This window comes from Xyrauchen texanus, chromosome 4 (genome assembly GCF_025860055.1).
Source record: "Xyrauchen texanus isolate HMW12.3.18 chromosome 4, RBS_HiC_50CHRs, whole genome shotgun sequence".
Lineage (NCBI taxonomy): Eukaryota > Metazoa > Chordata > Actinopteri > Cypriniformes > Catostomidae > Xyrauchen > Xyrauchen texanus.
In genome coordinates this window covers 4,817,538-4,840,837 of record NC_068279.1, presented here as the reverse complement: position 1 = coordinate 4,840,837, position 23,300 = coordinate 4,817,538, and the positions used below count along the sequence as shown (strand labels likewise).

The window sequence follows — 23,300 nt, the reverse complement described above, 5'->3', positions numbered from 1 at the left end:
CAAGTTCTCTTTTGCTTGTATACAAAGTCATTATTAGTCCTTAAATAGAGTTCGCTAAATAATGCTTTTAAATCTCAGGTATTTTTATTTGAGGTATTACAGAAAACCCAATCGAACAATTACACAAACAAAGTTGGAGGAATTAACACGTAGCTGCTATAAAGATTTGTGTGTCATCCCCAAATAATTCATCCTTCATTAGCACTGAGAAGTTATTTCATATTAATTCATTTAAAGACATTTGTAAATAAATAGAACATAAATGAAAAAGTAAAACAGAATTAGTTTTTTTGAAGAATGGTTAAACCAGGATTAGACATTTTCTGAATATTTTCCTGAATTTTATAATCTGTTAAATTGATAGTTCATCTAACAAAGAAAATTCTGTCAAACCCATATAACTTTCTTCTGTGGAACACAAAAGTACTGTAGATATTAGGCAGAATGTTATGGACCGATAGCCTCCGTCATCATTCATTTTGACTTCTTTTTATTTTCCATACAATGAAAGAGAATGGTGACTGAGACTAATCATTCTGCTTATCTCTTGAGCACATGATGATACAATTTTCATTTCAGGTACACCATTTTTAAAACACTAAATAATGAAATAAAACATACAATTTACTGTTGTATATGATGTACTGGTCAAACAAGTTATCATTCTGAGGTGGAAAGGTCAGAGGTCAAAGCAGGTAACCGTTTAGGGTAGTACAGGCACCACTGGAACCTTATGCATTCTCAAAGATAATTCTAAAAGTAATGGAACCCTTATACATTTCCATTTTCAGCCACAACCTGTAATAATAATAATAATAATAATAATCACTCTTTCAAAATACAACAAAAAAACAATCATCATTGGCTTGAAGTGAGCACTGCACACATTACATCTGTGTATGTAATGTTTGATATTTTGGCTTCATCCGGAAGTAAAGGGGCCATGAGAGGTCTAAAGAATTAGTTGACCCCAAAAAACATTGTCATTATTTACTCACCCATATGCCACTCCAAACTTGTGTGACTTACTTTCTTCTGTGGAACACAGAAGGCATCATTTTAAAGAAAGTCCATGCTGCACTTTTTAATACAACGAAAGCATTTAGTGACCACAGGCTGTCACGTTTCAAAAAGGTCCCGTAAAAGTAGTCAATATGACTTGTGCGCTATTCCGGAAATTTCCAGAAATTTCCAGAAATTCAGGGGCACTTGGTGTAAAAATTCCCACAAAATTTTGAATGCGGGGGCAAAAAATGCCCCCTTTTTTATTTGTAATAACTAATATTGTTCTTAATATTTTATTTTATTCTTAGTTAGAAATATGGCATAAAATGTGAGTTGTTCTTAGAGTAATAAATTATCAGTCGTGAGAATTGTAATAAATTAATCGTTTAAATTGACAATTTCATCCATAAACGAATGAGACACAGTTAGTTTAAAATGGTTATAAAATGATATGCCCCTTAATGCAAAAGTTAATTTCTGACACTGATAAGAAATTGTAATAATTATTCACTGAAAATCTTCCCCTCTGCGACAGCTCTCAAATCTCCTGTCCTAACATGATCTGTCAGGAGATATTAGAGAACCAACAATATTGTGGATCTTTCATTAACATCAAAACTGGCACCAAATGTGAACTCGAATGAGATTTGAGAGCTATGGCAGAGAGAATGGAAAATGGTTTGCACTTATATAGCGCCTTTCTTTAACCTTAGAGGTTACCAAAGCGGTTTACACTGTGTCCCATTCACACCAATGGTGGCAGAGCTGCCATTCAAGGTGCTAGCCTTCCATTGGGAGCAACTTGGGGTTCAGTGTCTTCCCCATGGACACTTTGGAGTCATGTGGGCCGGGAATTGAACCGCCAACCTTAAGATTAGCAGCCGACTCCGCTCTACCACCTAGTGAATAGTGAACAAGGACGACCTTGACAGTGTCCTTCTACACCAACAGTGTGTACATTACGCCTCACATTAATATAGTCATATGGGTTTGCAATGACATAAGTGCAAGTAAACAGATGACAGAATTTCCATTTTTCGATGAACTAAAACTTTAAGGATCAAGGCGGCACATTCACACAATGCAAAACACATTACAGAAAGACACACAAAACCTTTAGCTGCAGTCCCTCACTGGACACTTCAGGAAGAGTTTAAAGTACAAAAGTGCAAACAGATCCTTGCTTTCCTTGTTCTCATACATCATCAAAGATGTGGGTACGAGATGCAGAGGTAGAGAGGTAATGCCCTCCAGCATACCTACAGAGAGACATAAACATCCATTAACAATGAGTGACTGTTAAGCTTGACTTCTGAACAAACATCACAATATGAACATTGAAAGGCTGCATCTTCTAAAGGCTGAAATGAGCTGTGTGAGTTATACATGTCCATCTTTGCCATTGTGATATTATTTTAAAATATGACGTATGACGCTGTTACACCGTAGCTACAATGAAGCTGCTTTTCCACAAATGGCCCGAACAGTTAACGCTGCTGAATAAGGCCGTTCTGTACTGTTCTGGCTTGACAACATCGTTACGGGTTCTTTTCCCACTGCATTGCTGTGATATCAGGATTTGAATGCACTCACTGAGCAAGTGATCCATGCTAAAAAATCCGGGCCGTGTTTGTAATCTTAATGTACCAAACAATTTTCAAGTGGAAATGCTTTTGGAACCATGATCAGAACCGTTCGGGCCGATAGAGGAAAAGCAGCTTGAAAGCAACCGGCATTGAACTTGGAAGAATCAAAACGTCCAATTAAAATGTTATATTATTTTGTGAGTTTTGATACCGACCTCCTGTTGTCTGTCTCCAGAGGTTCATCCCCATTGAAGTCCAGTGGTTCAACATCCTGTAGTAACTCAGCATTGTCGCCATGATCTCTTCGAGACTGAGCTGCACACACAGTACTCTTCGTCACATCTTAATAATGACATGATCATTGCTCATAGCATTTTTCAGGAGTACTTCTCAGTAAATGTAATGCTGGAGGTAAACGGTTCGTTTTTTTTGTGTGCCAGTGGATCTCATTCAATTCTGAACAAGTGTTCCTTCTTGTGTGCGCAAAAAAAACAACCAACAGAAGTAAAAATGTAATTTTAGGAGTTAAAATGCAACCTACGAGCTGCTGTGTTTCAGTGACTTCATTCAGGAAAGGATTCGTCAGACTAATTCAAACCGATAACTCGTGAGTTGTCAAGTCCTTTGGACAATTCATTGAAAGCAACAGCTCGTAAGAGTCATTTGTTCGGGAATCAAACTACACAAGTCAAGATGTGTTTGTTGTTGAGCGCACCCAGAAAAAAAAAACGCAACAGAAAGGCGTGCTGTTTTGGTGTTGTTTCATGGCCTCGTTCAATTCAGATACATTTTGGGTCCTTGGTCGAGTTTCCAAGCGAGCCAAGCAGATACTAAATGTGATGTTAAAACCCTGCAGATCACTGATTGGTCATGGAGAATCGTCACTGGATTTCTGACACGCAACATCAACCTACTAGTTTTAAAGTTAGCAACAGCAATAGCGGTATCATTTGTTCACACAACTTTCGAATCGTAAAAAGAAAAGACTGTGCGCAAAACCACGTGGTGGTCAATAAACGAGGTGCTGACGTTTCTCTCATTAGTGACAAAGCGAAATGATAAAAGTCTCTAAGGAAGTGTCTCAGCTGTTGGCTGAGTGAATACAGAAACTGTTGGGGCAGTGGTGGCTCAGTGGTTGAGGCTCAGGGTTACTGACCAGAAGGTCGGGGGTTCAAGCCCCAGCACCACCAAGATGCCACTGTTGGGCCCTTGAGCAAGGCACTTAACTCCAGGTTGCTCCGGGGGGATTGTCCCTGTAATAAGTGCACTGTAAGTCGCTTTGGATAAAAGCTTGTGAGTAATTCAGCTGAATGGGGTCGACCTCAGGGTACATGAACTCTCCGAAACAACATGGGATCTGCATTTAGGTGTATGCACAGGAGATCGACAAGTAATAGCTGTGACAGGGCGAAGATTGTACAACCCTGTTATCCCTTATCAGGCTAATCAAGCCTCCGAGAGGCCGACTGCGGACGGTGGAGCGAGAGAGAGAGAGAGAGCGCATTTACGGGCAGCAGTCCGACATATTTGTGTGTTTGTCTTTTTAGTTTCAGTTCTAAATTAAACTATTATTTATATTGTCAAGCCGGTTCTCGCCTCCTCCTTTCCCTTATACCCTTTACAATAGCATACTGTACATAATTTGTGTTACTCTGAACGGACAGTGAATGAGACCCACTGTAAGTAATCATCCTCACCTTTGCCAGAGTCTGTGCTGGAACTGTCTGCCTCCTTCAGCTCTGAGTATGCACTTTTATTCCTCCCTCTGTATCTCTCCTTCTGGTCACTATAGCGCTCCCTCCATTCCTGACAGACAGAGAAGCCGTGAAGGAATTAATGATCATCAGCACCCCGACCGAAGTCTAACCTCATTATGATATTTGAATCAGAACGGAGACAAACTCACTCTTCGCCTGCTCTCTCCATCTTCTGTTCTCTGCCGTTTCCTCCTCTCTGAAGTAAAGGCAGGATAAAATACTTTAGAAAAGAAGATCATAACTCTAAGAATTAAACAGCTGAGTGAAACACAAGGAGGGATTATATCACACCTCTACGGATGAGTTCTCTCCCCTCGTCCACAAGGTCAGAGGTCAGATCGTTCTCCCCCATAAACTGCTGAAAGCCCAGCAAATTCAGACAGCGTGTACCCAAACTAAAAAGAGCAAGAGTGAACAAAGAGTTCAACAGTATTTCCACATCAACACTTACTAACACACAATATTATGAATATTGGAAAGCCACATAAGGGAGAATCTACTGTATGTTTGAGTTACTTCTTACCTGAAGTAAGTTGCAATGCAGAGCAAAACAATGAGCATGGGGTAGTAGATATAAAAACCATTAGCGATGAAAGACAGGACCTGCATGGATCCCATTATCTACATTTGTGAGAGAGAGAGAGATAGAGAGACAATGGAGTGATGTGGGCCATAGCAATCAGTAGGGCAGGGTGATGGATTTAATACTTTATTGATGATGGCAAAATAAAATGTTGAGATGATCTTTAATTGCTGTCTATTTGACAAGTTAAACTCCGTTGACAGCATTTGTGGCATAATGTTGATTACCACAAAAATAAATTGTCCCACCTTTTCTTTAAAAAAGTGAGGCACTTACAATGGAAGTGAATGGGGCCAATTTTTGGAGGGTTTAAAAAGGCAAAAATGTGAAGTCTATCATTTTATAAATACACTTACATTAATTAATCTGTTAAAACTTGTGCATAATTTGAGCTGTAAAGTTCTTTAAATTGTCATTTTTGTGTTTTAGGGTTTGTTGACATTACATCATCAAGGCAATGAGGTTGTAAAATAGAAAAGGTTAAGCGATTAAATCACTTTAACACACAAATTTTCGTCTTGTGGCTATACTTTTGAAACGGTGAGTATTATAACAGCATTAAAAAATTATTAATAGCATCTCTGATTTTAGGGACTAGCGATGTTTTAACAATAATTTCAGTCAAGTTACTGCACATAGGTTTACGTGCTAAAAAACATACTTAGTTTTCACTTTCTTGTAATTAAAAGGAGATGGGATTAGTAAAAACTAAATCGTCAAACTAAAGTAAGAAACCTAAAAACAACAGTTTACCTTTCTATCTAACATTAGCTAAACTTTTTTTCACAGCACGAAAGCATGATTTACCTTTCTGCGTGAGTTTTCAAATGGTAAATGGTAAATAGTCTGCACTTATATAGTGCTTTTTTAACCTTTGAGGTAACTTAGAGTGTATAGACACTGTGTCCCAATCACCCACACTCACATTCATACACCAATGGCGACAGAGCTGCCATGTAAGGTGCTAGCCTGCCATTGGGAGCAACTTGGGGTTCAGTGTCTTGCCCAAGGACACTTTGGCATGTGGAGTTGTGTGGGCTGGGAATCGAACCGCCAACCCTGCGATTAGCAGCCGACCCGCTCTACCACCTGAGCCACAACCTCCCCCAAATGTCTAATTAAGTTTGATGTAGTTGTGCTAGCGTCTTTGATGTTCATCCCACGTTTTACATACAGCATTCCAATTATTGCCATTATATAGTTGGTTTTTGAAACCAAATGTTATGATGACGGGCGGTTTAGTTGAAGCCATCATCGTGTTGAAGCGAAGATCTCAATGAATGAACGAATCGCACGATTGTATCGGTTCTTTTGATTCAGTCCAGTCTGAGTGAGGCTGAATTTGGAAAACGCATACTACTCATAGCCTACTATTTCTACCATATAAACAAATGGCAGAAATAGTCACAGTATGATAGCATGTGATTTTGAACTCAGCCTGAGTCTCTACGAATCTCAGGCTTCACGAGAAAGAACCGATCTGTGGGAATAAGTCAGATGCATACTGAAGTCGAAGTCATTTACAGGCCAGATGCGAGTTGAGTAAACTTGTATATTAAGTAAATGGATTTCTTGAAACTGGACAGCAAGCCTCTGACAGCTGTGCAACACCTTACTTCAAGCCAGCTTCCCTTTGGATTAATTGATTGCTTCTCGAATTAAATGACACGAAGATCATCACAAGGTAAGACTTGGCTATTTAGTTATATTTTTGTTGTTCATTTATATAACAGCACTTATCCAATGAGTGATGAACAGAGCTATTCATCTTTAGATGCCTGTCAACATGGTATATGCTGACTTGTTGTTAACATGGTGTGTTGTTTTCCTCTCTACTATCGTTCTACCGGTGCTTGGATTTCAATTTATCAGTGGCTTCAGTATGTTTAGTAGGTACTTGAGTCAGTCGTATGAAGTATTTATAGAGCGTTTAGAAATGATTTGTTATGATATTTGACCGGTGCAGCACATATTGACAGGGTCAGGAAGGAATGAATAAAAAATTTGGGTTTGATTTGATTCTGGCATGTGGTGTAGAAAAGAAAACATTGTCATCGGAAATGCCAAACCATCACGAGTCCAAGTCAAGTCTCAAGTCATTTGTTTTTGCGACTTAAGTGCGACTCGAGTCCAAGTCGCACACTCGAGTTTCCATCTCTGATACACATGTACTCCATTTTTATAGGTCAGTGTGTGTAACTCACTGAATTGTACACTGTCTGCTGTCTCTGCTGGTGTGAGATGGTGGAATCCATGTGAATCACTCCCAGAAAATTCAGACACAGCGGAGGCGTCAAACGACAAAATAACCTACAGAAGAAACAAAATTAAAACAAAACCTAACAGGGATAGAGCAAAACAACCTGTAGATAAATGATGTTTCGTACATGCCGCTGAACTGTAGACTGTAGGCATCCGTCTGATGGTGAGGAGCCAGGTAGTAATAGTTAAAGACTCGGATTCGGAACACGGTGGAGTACACGCAGTAGCACAGGAAGAATATGGTGACAAAACACGCCATCTAGCAGACAAAGGAAAACAACAAATGACAGAAATAGAGTTTTTTTAGAAGACTAGGCGGAAAGTTGCTTGAACATGGACAGTAAAACAATGTAACCGCTGTCAGTGTGTGTAAACACCGTAAAGACCACATGAAAATAAGAGTTTTGTGGCATTTAGACCACGTGTGTTGGCTTTGAAGTCATAATTTACATTTATGCATTTGGCAGACACTTTTATCCAAAGCGACTTACAGTGCACTTATTACAGGGACAATCCCCCTGGAGAAACCTGGAGTTAAGTGCCTTGCTCAAGGACACAATGGTGGTGGCTGTGGGGATCGAACCTACAACCCTCTGCTTAACAGTTAAGTGCTTTAGCCCACTATGCTGCCACCACCACTCATCATATGCTAGTGTACTCATAGTTGTTGACAAAATTCCATTTTAGTACACATAGTACATATTTACAATCCTTCTTTCCCAGGAAAACACTGGATGACTCATGCTCCGCAATGCAGTTTTTGGTCCAATCAAACGCTCTCTAGAATGAGAACGTCCCTCCACCTGCAACTATGAACGTCCCAATACCGTTTTTTGGAGGAGTACCGATACTTCCTTTTTGGTGATCGCCGATGCCAGGTTTTTTTTTTTTTTAATGTTGCAGATTTAAAATACAATACTGTGAGACTGTTGATATGAGGACACTGGTTTATTTGGTTTCAGCATCTGTTACCCAAAATACATCATCAAAAAAGTCATTTTTAGCTATTGCAAAATTTGAGACAAAAAGAGTATATATAAATAATCACTAAATAATCAAAACCAAGAGAGCTGACCTAATGAGATTATTGGTTTTATCAAGTGTGTGTGTGTGTGTGTGTGTGTGTGTGTGTGTATATACACTGTCACTCACTCACTCACTCACACACACACACACACACACACACACACACTGCCAAAGGTTTGTGGACACCATACGTGCTTGATGAACTTTTCCCCTTTGCTGTAATAACAGCTTCCACTCTTTTGGGAAGGCTTTCCACTATACTCTATTTAGTAACATGGCCGCAGGGATTTGCTCTCATTCAGACACAAGGCTATCAGTGAGGTCAGGAACTGATGTTGGTCGATGGGGCCTGACTTACAGTTGCTGTTCCAGTTCACCCCCAAAGTGATCAGTGGGGTCAGTGTGGCCTAGGCTTTGTGCAGGGCAGTCAATTTATTCTACACCAGACACAGTAAACCATTTCTTTATGGACCTCACTTTGTTTACAGGGGCATTGTCATGATGGAACAGAAAAGGGCTATCCCCAAACAGTTGCCACATATTTGGAAGCACACAAAGCCCAAGCCATTACATAAAGAAACATTAAGATTTTTCTTTACTGGTTTAATGGAGTAACCAAATTTGTTAATTAGAAGGGGGGAGTCCACAAACGTTTGGCCATTTAGTGTATGTACGTATATATAGAATAAAGAGTCATTTTAGCTCTTACATTGTCATAAATGGTCCGAGTCTGTGAACCGTTCCAAAAGCACAGCTGTACTGCCTCAAACACAACCAGTAAGAATTACAGTCAATGTTCAGAGCACTCCAGTCCGCTGGATGACTGGTAAGTGTGTTTAATTGTGCTTATGCAATAGTCTCCCACCTCTATATAAACGTAGTTGTAGTCTCTCTCTGCGAGCTGGATGAAGATGGCAAACAGTGACAGAACAGGCTGTGTGCTGAAGAAAGTGCACTCAGACCAGACCACTGCAGCAGAGAACACACACAGAACCACAGCCAGCACACGATAACACCAGCGGCGGAACACACATTCCCAATACCACTCTACAGGACACAGAGAGAGATACAGTCATGAGTAAAACACCTATACAAAAGAATAATGCAGAGTTTGTTCTGCAGAAGAAGAAAAAGAGCCTCTTTTCTACACACACTCTTTCATTGTGTGACTTTGTTCTTTAACGTCATGGTTAGGTTATCATATGTGTGCTGAAATAAACCAAACATCTATAGAAACTATACACGATAGAGTGTTTTGTCATAGTTTCCTGACATTTGATAAGAAAAGAAAGGATGTGGCAATATCTTGTTGGGCTAGGTGGTGTCAAAGTGAGCAAATACTTTAGGGTGATCACACACTCTCACTCACTAAAATTAATTTCTTACTATTGTAAAACATGACAAAAATAGTACATCCTTAAAACAAGATACATTCACTCGAGAAGCAAAATGACATGAGATGTCTTTTTATTTTTTTAAAGAAATTGAACAAACTTCAGAAAGTAAGGAGAAATTATCTGCCAATGGCGTAAGAAAAATACGTTTGAATAATATCCAGTTTTTTTGTGTGTTTTAAAAGGAATATTCTGGGTTCAATAAAACTCAATTGATTGCATTTAAATGAAATAAATTGACTCAACTCTCCTTTTCTTGCAACTAACGATTATTTTAATAATCAATTAATCAAACGATTATTGCACCGATTAATCGTTTACTCTTAACCGATTATTCTGCTTGTGTTCCAACTAAAAAGGTTGTATTAAACATGTTTACTAACAATAAAGAGGAGAAAAAAAATTATCTTTTAAAAATACCTCTAAATGACATTCACTGAATTAAAGGGGGTAAAAAAAATACTTATTAAATTTAATTCGGTAAAGAAATTCACTGTAAAAAACTATTATCATCAAGAGTTTGTCTTGTTTTCCATTTAAAATGTCTAAAACTCATTAAAACAAGATACATTTAATTGAGAAGCAACAAATATGATATTTAGACTTGCTTTAAGAGAATGTATCTTAAATATACAGTAAGTGAATTTTGTATATACGTGTATTTTTTCACTTGGTTATAATTCTGCGAGTGCAGTAAAGACAAAATATACATATATTCAAGATCTATTCTCTAAAAGCAAGTCTAAATATCTGATATGCTGCTTCTCCAGTGAATGCATCTTTTTTAAAGGATTCTTAGATATTTTAAAATATTTGTATTTTTAATATTATATTCAACATTCTCCAACAATTTTTTCTTCTTCTGCAGTAAAGCTGCTAAAGAAAATGTATGTTGTTTTAAATGAGTTTGACATATTTATATTGGAAAACAAGCCAAAACATAAACAAATCATAAACATATTTATGACTTTAATACTTCCCTCTCTCACCTTTCTGATGTCTTCAATCCATCTTTAACTCACAAAAAAACAAACTCCCATATTAATAAAGCTGCCTATTGCCAATTTTCTTCATGATAAGAAATGCACAGTGACATATATTATGATTCAGTAAGTCGTGAGCCATCACGTTATAATCTAGCTGCAGCAAGCGTCCCCACGACAGAATGTGCAGAATGTCAGCGGGGTGCAGTTTCAATCTCTCCCCCTTAGATCGGGACATTCACACAATTATTTGTAATTATTTACATGATCTGCTTCAGTATTATTTGAACTTTAATAAAGCTATAACGCATTAAAAATAACTGCAATTAAGATGTAACGTTGAGGTGTTTCCTTTAAAAACGCTCAACATGCAAGTTTTGCTTCAGCGGAGTTCCAGCTCCACATATTCCACAACGAAAGTGCTTTTGTATTTCCTTACTTTGTATTTTTGCATTATAATTCCCTCATAATTTGCGATCTACATCACCTGAAGCTGTTTGGAAAGTTTAGAGTTCATCTGGACTGTGTCAGTCAGGTGCGAGCTGCAGTGCTGCTCTCATCATTAAAGTTTAAAGTGATCCCATGTTACATTATATTAGATCAAATGACCATTCGACAATGGAAATTATTGTCGACGTTGTCGATAACGTTGACCAATCGTTTCAGCCCTACTTACAATGGAAGTCAATGGGGGCAATATTTGGAGGGTTTAAAGGCAGCTTATTATTATATATAAAATCATTTCACAAGTAATTTTTGCAGTTGTTTTAGGATTTGTTGACATATCATCATGGCTATAACTTTTCACAGGAAATGTTAGTAAGTGATATTATCACACTAAAATCATGTTCACACATATACGGTTTACGTCTTCTGGCCATACTTTTGAAATAGTGAGTATTTTAACGTTTATGGTTTAGCCCCTTTCACTGCCATTGCAAGTAGGGATGCTCCGATAAGGATTTTTACAGTCGATACCAGTCACCGAACTTCTTGTCACCTGATCGGCCGATCCCAATCATTTCACCTTTTATCAATATCTCGGTCATAACTGGCTATATATAAGCTTTCTGCACACGGTCACTTAATAAAATTTCCTCTTTTCAGTAATATCACTTTGCTTAAAGTTAAGGCTTATTAAAAAAACTTTTTTTAAATAAGACTTTAAAACGGGGGCCTGGGTAGCTCAGAGAGAATTGACCCTGACTACCACACCTGGAGTCGCTGAGGGCATGCTGAGTGACTCCAGCCAGGTCTCCTAAGCAACCAAATTGGCCCGGTTGCTAGTGACGGTAGAGTCACATGGGGTAACCTCCTCTTGTTTGCTATAATGTGGTTCTTGCTCTTGGTGGGGCATGTGGCGAGTTGTGCATGGATGCCGCGGAGAATAGCGTGAAGCCTCCACATGCGCTATGTCTCCGCGGTAACGTGCTCAAAAAGCCACGTGATAAGATGCGCGGATTGACGGTCTCAGACGCGGAGGCAACTGAGATTCGTCCTTCGCCACCCGGATTGAGTTGAGTTACTACGCCACCACGAGGATTAACTAAGTAGTGGACATTGGGCATTCCAAATTGGGAGAAAAGGGGATAAAAAAAAAAAAAGATGCAGTGGGACAGGTATGGCGAATATGAGTACTATACTGTTAATTTGGCGTTTCACACATGACAAGACAAAGGGAAAACAGCATGAGCTGTGAAACGGTCCTTGTCGTTCATGGCGGCAGCTTCTCAGTCTCTGATGGGCATAGGCATCTCAGTAACAACACTAGTAACAAGATATGGTGTAATTCAGACATCTTCATTAAATATCTCCCGATTAAATGGCATTGACAACAGTAGCCCCGAATCAATGAATCAATAACATTGCATTTTATAATTTCACCTATGGGTTATCAGTTTGTCTTCATTTGTTTATAGGGCAATCAAGCTTAATATAGAAAATATTTTATTAGCCGATAAGTTTATTTTCCTCCCCCTTTTCTCCCCAATTTGGAATGCCCAATGCGCTCCAAGTCCGGGTGGCAGAGGACAAGTCATAGTTGCCTCCGCTTCAAAGACGTCAATCCACGCATCTTATCATGTGGCTCACTGTGCATGACACCGCGGAGACTCACAGCATGTGGAGGCTCATGCTACTCCTCCTAACTTACCACACGCCCCATTGCGAGTGAGAGCTACTAATCGCGACCACCTGTAGGTTAGCCCATGTGACTCTACCATCCCTAGCAACTGGACCATTTTGGTTGCTTAGGAGACCTGGCTGGAGTCACTTAGCACACCCTGGATTCTAACTAGCAACTCCAGGGGTGATAGTCAGCGTCAAAACTCGCTGAGCTACCCCAGGGCCCCCCCCTCTGCATCGTTCTTAACTGCTGAATCAAGTTTGTTGTCTCACAACACTATGCTAGTATTCCCCACACTTTGTGATGCCATGACAGTGCTGCTGAAGTCTTAAAGGAGCTGTGCATCTTCTGCGTCATGAGCGATCGGTTTATGCCATCGGCCAAATTACAGATCACCGATTGAGTCACATGATGCACCGATCGGTGGCTGATCAATCGGAGCATCCTTAATTGTAAGTGTCTCACTGTAACCATTTACAGTGATTTGTTCTTTTTTTAAAGAAAAGGAGGGACGAGTCATAATTAATTTTATTATGCCACAAATGCTGCCCAATGAGCTTAACTTGTATTGAAACCAAAATATTCCTTTAAGCATAAATCTAACTAAATCTTGTTATATTAACTTAAGTCGTGTTTTCAGAGGAATATATCTTGTTTTATGGATGTCTAGATATTTACTGGAAAACAAGAGAAAAATATGTAGTAAAAAAATGCGTTTTGTAGGGGTTTTTTTTTTACTTGCATCACTACTAAACAAATATTAGCCCTCCAGTGTGAATAGGTCCATAGAATGCATTAAAAGTCTTTCAATGTGCTCACTATGAATGGGCCTTCACTCTGTAGAGGGATTACAGATTCTATGTACTCACAATAGGTATGAATAAAGGTGTTATTGTAGTAAGAACAGAAAGGTCTTGTTGTTCACAATAGTTTTTTGGAGGTATTCACAGGTATACTCACCCACAGTGGGAGTGTACAGGTACTTGCTGTTCCATCCAAGTGGCTCGGCAGAGGGTAAGCTGCGAATGAACTGGTGGGTGGAGCTTGTCTCATTTTTGGCCACATCCTCCAAGTGAAAAGCCTCGTCCAATAGAATCTGCCACTGCACCTGTGTGCGGTTATGCCTCTGGACAGCATAGATCACCTGAGGAGAGATAACAAATTGACCAATCTTAATATAGAAACATATATTGACATAAATAAGATGTCTTCAAAGACATGTTTTAGACTAAATAAGAAAGTCTATCTCAAGTATATTTGGTTATTTTGTGCTTTAAATTAATATTAGGACTGTTAATCTATTTAAAAAAAAATAACCACATAACCTTCTGATAAATTAATCCCAATTGAGTCCATCTCTCATTATTTGCAGAGAAAAACCCAAGATGATCATTCAAAGACATTTCATTATGTGACAAATTAAAGCATTGAAGAGATGGGTTATTTAGGTGATGCTTCATGCTTCGATGGTAGGAGGATCCCTTATTACGAAATTTCCATGTGGGCGAGGAGGTAGACCGATATATCGGTTTTACAGATTAATTGGCGCCGATCGCTACTTTTGGGAACGATCGGTTATTGGCAAAAATATACCCTATATCTTTTTACAATTATTTGTATTATTCCTCCATGTTCCTCTGAGTGGATGGATGGATGAGAAAGACTGATGGTAGACAGACAGACAGACAGACAGGCAGATAGATCAGACAGACAGATAGATAGATAGATAGAAAAGATAGATAGATCAGACAGACAGATAGAAAAGAAAGACTGATGATAGATAGATAGATAGACAGATCAGACAGACAGATAGATAGAAAAGAAAGACTGATGATAGATAGATAGATAGACAGACAGACAGACAGACAGACAGACAGATAGATAGAAAAGAAAGACTGATGATAGATAGATAGATAGATAGATAGATAGATAGATAGATAGATAGACAGATAGATAGAAAAGAAAGACTGATGATAGATAGATAGAAAAGAAAGACTGATGATAGCTAGATAGCTAGATAGCTAGATAGATAGATAGATAGATAGATAGGAAAGACTGATGGTAGACAGACGGTAGATCGATAGAAAAGAAAGACTGATGATAGACCGACAGACAGACAGACAGATTAGATATACAGAAAAGAAAGATTGATGACAGAGAGAGAGAGAATTGTAATGGTGCCAAGTCTCTGAAATTTCAAAATAAGAATATGTGTTCCGGGCTTGTTTACAATTAAAAGCACCACATTTTGCACCAAAGCTTATTTTTTTGTCTGGTTATTATTGGTATTTTGGTTGAACAATAAACTACATCTGGGATTTTATTCATTTTGGATTCTTGCAGACTCAATGTCTGTCCCTGTCATAGTATGAAAATACTTTAAAAAAAAATGTTATAAAAAAAAAAGTAACTTTCTATAAATATTGCATGATTAATCCGTTATCAGCCTTTTCCACCACATTAGTTATCGGTAACAGCAACATCTACTATCAATAATTAATAGTTAATTACATAAATTTGTTCATGAATTTAAAATGTTATATTGACAGCCCTAATTAATATTATATAAGTTTACCTGTTTATGCAGTTTGACTAAACTCTTTTTACTAGGATAAGGGTTTCCCTTGTCATCAAAGTCCTCATAATCATCCATGTTCCTGCCCAACTTTTCCTGGTAGTCAAAAGGACACTGAAAATGACACAGGTATTAAATGCTACAGAATATTTTCGACATTGCATCTGCTTTATCAAATATACTTTACAAATGCATAATAACACTTAATACAACAAGCCAAACTTACCTTTCTCAGAATCGTGTCAATGCATTTTCTCAGAGGATGATTGTATTTGATTGTCTCATTAATTGTTCTGACTTCCTGTAAAAGAAAAGTATCATTTAAAGCCTGCATGCTTTCTAGTAACATAAATTAGAGTGGTGATTGATCGATATATATTTTTCACTGATATTTTGCCATTTTGAGATCATTGGCATCAACAATACTTGCTTGGCCAGTTTATTGATTAAGCTCCTTTTTGTGTCAGTTCCAAAATCCACCGACAATTTCTTTGATGGATAACACAATGTTTTGTTTTCATCTATTTTTTTATGGAAATTTTTGAAAATAACATTTAAGTATCTTTTAGAAGATCTAATTTCCCATCATTAAAATATAAATACAATATAGCAATTTAAATGTCCATCGGACACCATGCCCTCTAGATATTGGCCATGAAAATTGGCATGTCGCATGTCAGTTACGACACACGACAGAACCAATGGTGTTTGGAGTCATTGATGTCAAACCTGTGGCAACGCATCCTGACTCGCCTGAGCGTACAAGTCATATGGACTACATTTATGGTGCTTTTTTTGGAGCATAAAATCCCTGGTCACTGTTTGTTTTCTTTGTATGAATATTTTTTCCTCCTTCTTTGTTCCTCATATGGGTTTGGAACAACATGAGGGCAAATAAATGATGAAAGAATTTTCATTTTTGGATAAAGTATTCCTTTTACAACATTTATATAAAAACATTTTACTTGCTGCTTTTAAAGGGATAGTTCACCCAAAAATGAAAATTCTCTCACCATTTACTCATCCTCATGCCATCCCAAATGTGTATAACTTTCTTTTTTCTCCAGAACACAAATTAAAATATTAAGAAGAATATTTCAGCTCTGTTGGTCATCACAATGCAAGTGAATGGTGACCAGAACTCAGAAGGTCAAAAAAGCACATAAAGGTTGCATAAAAGTAAACCATACAAATCCATGTCTTCAGAAGCGATATGAGAGGTGTACGTGACAAACAGATGATATTTATGTAAATTTTTTTACTATAAATCTCCCCCTTTGACCAGCCCCAAACAGTAGGTGGCTGAATGTGAAAGTGTAGACTTACAATAAAAAAGGACTTAAATGTTGATCTGTTTTTCACCCAGAACTATCATATCACTTCAGAAGACATTGATTTAAACACTGGAGTCTTATGAATTACTTTTCTGCTGCCTTTACGTGCGTTTTGGACCCTCTGAGTTCTGGTCACCATTCACTTGCATTGAATGGACCTACTGAGCTGAGACAAGTCTTGTAGAAAATCTTTGTTTGTGTTCTGCAGAACTAAAAGTTCATAAACATTTGGGATGGCATGAGGGTGAGTAAATGTGAGAACTTTCACTTTTGGGTGAACTATCCCTTTAAAGTAAGTGCTCTAAAAACCTCATACTCTGACCCATTCTCACCTCCATGACATCCTCCAGGTTTTCCTCTGCGTCGGCTTTCTCCGTCATCAGTTTTGCTGCTTTAAAATACGTCTTTGCCAGCAGTTGCCCATGGCACGATGCCCTCCAATAAGAGCGTGGGATTTCCACCAGACCGTATCCTAGCAACAGCACCAGTAGGAACAGACCCCAGGTATTGGCTGCGGTAATGCCAATCGTTCGCAAGTCATACCTATAACAAGTTTGGTTAAAATACGTTAGATAGGGGAGGGTAATACGAAAAGCCATTGGTCTACAAATTAAATGTGCTTGGAGTGTTTTGATTGGTTGAAAGGGAGAGAGGAGGCTGGGAAACACACCAGGAAAGGTGCCACTGCGGACTGACGGCGACGTAGATGAGCAGAGAGCAGAAGATAAACAGGTATGTGCCATAATAAATGGCGTTTTCAATCAGGGCCGTTTTTATCTTCCCCGAGATGGAGAAACCACCTGAACGTGCGTACGACTGCATGAAGGGAATCAAGAGCCTACCAATGGAAACAAAACAATAACAGATGTTAAAACATTTACATTATGATGATAGTAAAATATATCTATGATTACATGTGTAATGTTGGGGAAACAAACTATAAATGTTATAATAGAAACCAGAGGAATGATTTAAAGTAATAGCTCACTCAAAAAAGACAAATCTTTCATAAATGACCTGTTTGACTTTCAGTGGAACCAGAAAGGTTCATTTTTGGCAACTCTCAATATTAAAAAGGAGAAAGGGGACGGAGGCTGTCATTCTCCAAAATGGCAAAGCAAATACTATAAAAGTGGCCCATATGACTTGTTTGCTTCTAAAGACACAATATAGCTTTGTGTGAGGATTTAAGTATGTTGCGTCAGATTATCTATTTTAAATTTCGGAATATAGAAATATAGCCTATGTCATATGAAGACTTTTATGATAATGTTTTGGTGTTTTTTGTTATTTTAGAGTTTGACAGCTCATGGTTTGACCCATTCACTTTGATTATAAAGAAAATGTGCAAGGTATTTGTGGCAGGGCAGAGGGCAGGGCCGGGTCGTGATGCTACACACCGGCCCTAATCAGGCTAATTAAGTCTCCGAGAGGGATAAGGGCTCAGCGGAGACGGCAGTACGACAGAGAGAGAGATTTACGGGCAGCTGCCCGACACCTGTGTGTGTTTGTGTCTTTGTGGTTCAGTTTATTAATAAACTATTATTTATATTGTCAAGCTGGTTCTTGCCTCCTCCTTTCCATTAATCCCTTTACACTGGTGACAAAACCCAGGAAGGAGGAGGGATGCGCCGTAGTTGAGTCCTTGCCACTACCATCCACCCCAACGGAGCAGCTGCGGCCATCTGCCGTGGGACGGAGGAGCCCGGCCGCTGACCGCGAGGGGAGAAGGGGCTCCTAGCCGACCGCCTGGAGCGGTCAGGGCCGCTGACGGAGCGGGGGAGACCCCTACCAGCCGCTAAACGCAGAAGGGTCATGGCGACCGCTGACCACGTGCAAGGCAGAGCCCTTATGTTCTCCGAGAACACGGCAGGCCGTTCCATCCACTAGAGGCCGGAGGACTGCCTCCGATCTGCCGGGGAGTCATGGATGTCGTCCATTAGAGGGTGGAGGAGTGGCCGAGGACCAAGCTACGGCATATCGGAGAACCGGCGAGTAAATGTTTTTGAATGAATTTCTGTCACACCATGTTAGAAACTGTGATGTCCAGTACACCACTCTCCAGAACACTGGGAGAATTCCATCTGGGATGTAACTCCAAGGCATGTGACAAGTCTTCGTCACCCTATAATAAGAAGTGGTGAGGTAAAGTTGAAAAGTTAATGTATAACTGGATAAGATTGCGTAAATTAAACATCGAAGTCCTAGAACTGTTTATACAACAGTGCTTAAACAAATTGTAGGACTTTATTTAGCAAAATATAAAATCTCTTTACCTTTGTGTTGGAGATACAGAGGAGTTGGAAGTATTATCAAGGTTGAAAGTGTTGCTAGCCACCAGGTGGACTTGATTATCAATCTTACATTGGTTATAAATGGTCTGCAGAAGCAAAAAGAAGAAACACATTTCAGGAGTTGAGAATAAGAGATTGATCGAGAGGCCATGACATTGGTTTACAACAGGTAGCAAAAATGTGTATTTGTATAGAGAATTGCATGCTTGCCATCTGTTCATGGCAGCCATGCGCATTAAACTAAAGTCAATCCATATGAGCAAGCATGCTTTAAATGCCTTAGAGTCAGTTCACCCAGAAATGAAAATTTGGTCATCGTTTACTCTCCTTCCAAACCTGTACTTTCTTTCTGCCAGGTCTTCCAGCCTCAGTCACCATTCACTTTCATAATATGCAAGATGCAATAAAAGTGAATAGTGACTGAGGCTATCTTTTGGCTTCTCCTTTTGTGTTTCACAGAAGTAAGTTATGTGGGTTTGGAAGAACATGAGGATGAATAAATTATAAAATAAATAACATTTTTGGGTGAACAATTGCTTTTCCAGGCCTGATTCCCTTGTATATGCAGGTTTTCCAAGATGGGATCCTGCATAAACACACTTATTTATCACGACAGCACACTTATTACATATTAACTCAGGAGTAACTTGAGGTTTAAGTGTCTTGCTCAGGGGCACAATGGTGAATTGGTGAGTTTATGGGATTCGAACCAGTAACCTTTCTAATACCAGCCAAGATCTTTAACCACTAAGCCACAGCACCGATAAAAGTTAAACTGAAAAAGTAGATTAAGGCACAAAGGTAAAAGTTCATGGATCTACCCTTGCACCCACACCACCTGTAACGGCAGTGTCTCACCGTGCTGACGTCCAGCGGAAGGGTGAAGACAATGAGGAAGCACAGGAACCAGGCGAGGAGGGTGGCGAACAGCACCATCCGATGCTGTTTGCGGAAATCTCCATAGCGATGCAGGAGGAAGAGCGCGAGGAAGAATACCACCACCACCTCCAGCGCGAGCGCCACGCCGCTCATCCTGACTGCGCTCTCTTTCGTTCTCAATCAGTCAGACTGGCACAAAACACGCCATCAAGACAAGAGCTGTGTGCACAAAAAAACAATGTCAGGATTCATAAACGTACAGTACTCCGCAAAAGTTTTAGGCACTTAAGATGTTTCACAAAAATATTTGTTCAGCTTTAGTGCGTCAATAGTGAAAATGTATTTTAGACTCCCAAACATTAAAAAAAACAGGGCACTCTGCAAGAGATGGCATGGTACCCACCAAGCCCCCCACTGAACATCGAGTCAGTCTGGGATACATATAGAGACAGAAGCAGTTGAGACAGCCGAAATAGATAGAAGAACTGTGGTGAATTCTCCAAGAAGCTTGAAACATCATATCTGCCAACAACCAAGAAAAACTATGTCCAGGTGTACCTTGGAGAATTGGGGCTGTTCTAAAGGCAAAGGTGGTCACACCAAATATTGATTTAGCATTTTTTATGTTTACTGGACTTTGTATGACACAAAGTGATGAAAACTATTTATGTCATTATTTTTGAAGACATCCCACTAAGTGCCTAAATCTTTTGCACTGTACCGTATGCCAAATTTTAATATTACAAGCTCTATGAGCCTTAATAGCAGGATAGGCAGTCTCTCGTTGAATCAAAAAAATTATACAAAATAATAATGTATAAATATATCATATTTATAAATAAATAAATATCACCAAGTCTGAATGTTTGGGTCAACTTTCACCCCAAAATAATAAAATAATTTAGCTATATCTTTTTTTTTTTCATAAAGACAGTTAAGCCTATTTTTAGAACCATTTTATTTTAGGATTGTGACATTACTTTTATAATAATTAAGTACACCCCCCTCCCCCACTTCTCATTACCATGCATCTGGAAATATTACTTTTCAATATATTTTCTACAACAAATAAATAATATATAAATATTGTACAATATATATATATATATATACTGCGTTCAAAAGTTTGGGGTCACTTGACTGAAATGTTTGTCATGATCTTAAAAATCTTTTGAAATTAAATGTTTGAAATTAGTTATGTAGGCAATACTATAATTGTGCCACCACATTAATTTATTTCATTACAAAACTAAAATTTTATAAAAAAAAAAAAAAAAAGGTTTTTGAAATGGATGTGTGTGTATATATATTAGTTATAGAAAACTTAATTGTCATGAAAATAATATCAAATATCAAAAGTGCATGCATTAAAAAAAAAGAAAATAATAATAAAAAAATTATATATATAGAAATATAATTGATGCTTCATTTTATTTAAAATATTATTTCTTATTTCTATATTTTGATTCTGGGATGAGATTTGAAATAAAAATGCTCTTGATAGGTTTCGTGAGATTCACCTGTTTAAAATTAATATAATAAATTAAAATGTATAACATAATAAAATATGTATAAAATTAAAAATATATATTTTTAGAGAATTTAAAAAATTACAACATTCTACTTAATAATAGAATTAAAATGCGCATTATTTAATAAGTACAAAATGTACAATAAGTTGTAAAAGAAAGTTATTTTATTACCAGATCAATTAATCAAATTTGATCCAATAGTAATTCATTATAAAAACGATTGAGATACTATAACTTAACTCACTAATAATTGTTTTGATTTTTAACTTTTAATAAAATAACTAGAATAGTAATCATTTTAATGATTTATAACTTGGAATACAATTTGATTCATTCATCGGGTTAAACAACTTTCTTTAATACAAATTTAAGTCAATATGCTACATAAAATCAATCCTTATAGAATTAAAAAAGTTCTATTACCTGAAGTTACTATTTATATTTATATCGATTTGAAGATGTTGTTCGATAAAATGTCGTTTCGGTGGCATAACGAGAAAATCCGGTTACTTCGTTTATTTTCTGACACGTAATCGTTGCGTAATTAATAGTACAGACCTTTTCTGTCACAGCTACCGGAGGTCGACTTTTTCACCACAATTTATGTTCAGATCGTCAGTTAAATCTTACAGAAAGAATTAAGGAGATAGCTTACGTGCTAATTCAGACTATCAGGGCGATATCTGGAGAAAATGTTCCCTAGGTCCGATGTGAAAGAATGGTTACATCTCGAGGAAAAAAGAATTGAAGTAGCCCGTGATATTTGTGTACAGAACCTCTAGACGCGTCACGTCACTGAGCGGATTACTTCCTGTTCGCGAGATGCACTATGGGTTATGTAGTTTTTAGTGAACCTGTTTCTTTATGTCATTTGTTGTCTTTCTGTTGTATTTTTTGTGAAAGCTTTAGTAATATGGAAGCAGATAGAGACCCCTGCGTTCCAGAAGGCATAAATAATGCTCTTTAAAGGGAGAACAATCATGATAGTTATGTTGTAGTTAATTTCAAAAAGATATTCCAACCAAAAATAACTTGAACATTAGATGCTGAAATGAGATGGTGTTTATATCTTCCTTTTCTTATTTGTAAATTAATTAGAGCACAGTATGATGATGCCAGAGATTATGTTTTAAATTGAGCCGGTCTGAATATTTTGTTTAATTTGATTTCTCTAAATGTTAAACATCCTATCTTGCTCTACTGAAGTTATGCAAGTGTTCTTATAGGCCCCAAAGTGCATCTGCCCACCATGAAAATGCCCAGTATACCAGATTACCAGTCCAGCCCTAATGTGCATTTCCCATATAGGATGTATATAGGTATTAGAAATGATAAACAAAACCCAATAATAATACCATGGTAAGTGCTGGAACTTTTTTGTATTTAGATTAATGGTTGATTTGCCAACTAAGCGGCACAATTTCTGCATCTTACTCTTGCCCCCAAGGTTGTGTTGTTGAACAATTCAGTTGCAACACATGAACTCACACAGCTTGTTGTACATTTTAATTTTAAAAGTAAATTGTTTAAAATACTAACTTGATATTGACTTACATACAGAGCCATATTAGGCCACATAAAGCGATTCACCTATGCAACTCAGTTTTTTTCCCTCCCACGGCTGGGTTTTTTCTCATGCTGAAGTCTGATGGAGAGGGGATATTAACATTTAGTGGTGTAAGATGCCATACCACAAAATTGTAATAACTCTTCCTGTCCATAAGGAGTGGTGGTGGACTAGTGGGCTAAAGCACATATCTGTTAATCAGAAGGTCACTGGTTTATGCCCCACAGCCACCACCATTGTGTCCTTGAGCAAGTCACTGAAATCCAGGTTGCTCCAGGGGGGATTATCCCTGTAATAAGTGCTCTGTAAATCGCTTTGGATAAAAGCTGGGTGCGTGTGCATCGTTTACCTGGGCAAGAGATGGCAGCAGGATGCACTATGGGAGAAAGGCAGGCCGG

The 23,300-nt window shown here is 38.2% G+C and overlaps 2 protein-coding genes across 2 annotated transcripts in view; one reads left to right on the top strand and one right to left on the bottom strand.

The window, feature by feature from the left end:
• The window catches only part of LOC127643313 (excitatory amino acid transporter 1-like), a 131,996-nt gene that overhangs the window by 79,051 nt on the left and 29,645 nt on the right, over positions 1 to 23,300 (top strand). The window lies entirely within an intron of this gene.
• Positions 72 to 22,126, bottom strand: LOC127643314 (G-protein coupled receptor-associated protein LMBRD2B-like). The gene is made up of 18 exons (XM_052126003.1): positions 21,991 to 22,126; positions 19,783 to 20,022; positions 18,907 to 19,010; positions 18,657 to 18,755; positions 17,301 to 17,468; positions 16,963 to 17,173; positions 15,523 to 15,597; positions 15,297 to 15,410; positions 13,682 to 13,865; positions 9,085 to 9,266; positions 7,319 to 7,452; positions 7,136 to 7,241; positions 4,872 to 4,969; positions 4,640 to 4,743; positions 4,498 to 4,544; positions 4,289 to 4,397; positions 2,807 to 2,906; positions 72 to 2,264 (listed from the first exon to the last, which is right to left on the bottom strand). The coding sequence occupies exons 2-18, from the start codon at positions 19,954 to 19,956 to the stop codon at positions 2,201 to 2,203; spliced, it is 2,073 nt and encodes a 690-aa protein (XP_051981963.1). The 5' UTR covers positions 19,957 to 20,022; positions 21,991 to 22,126; the 3' UTR covers positions 72 to 2,200.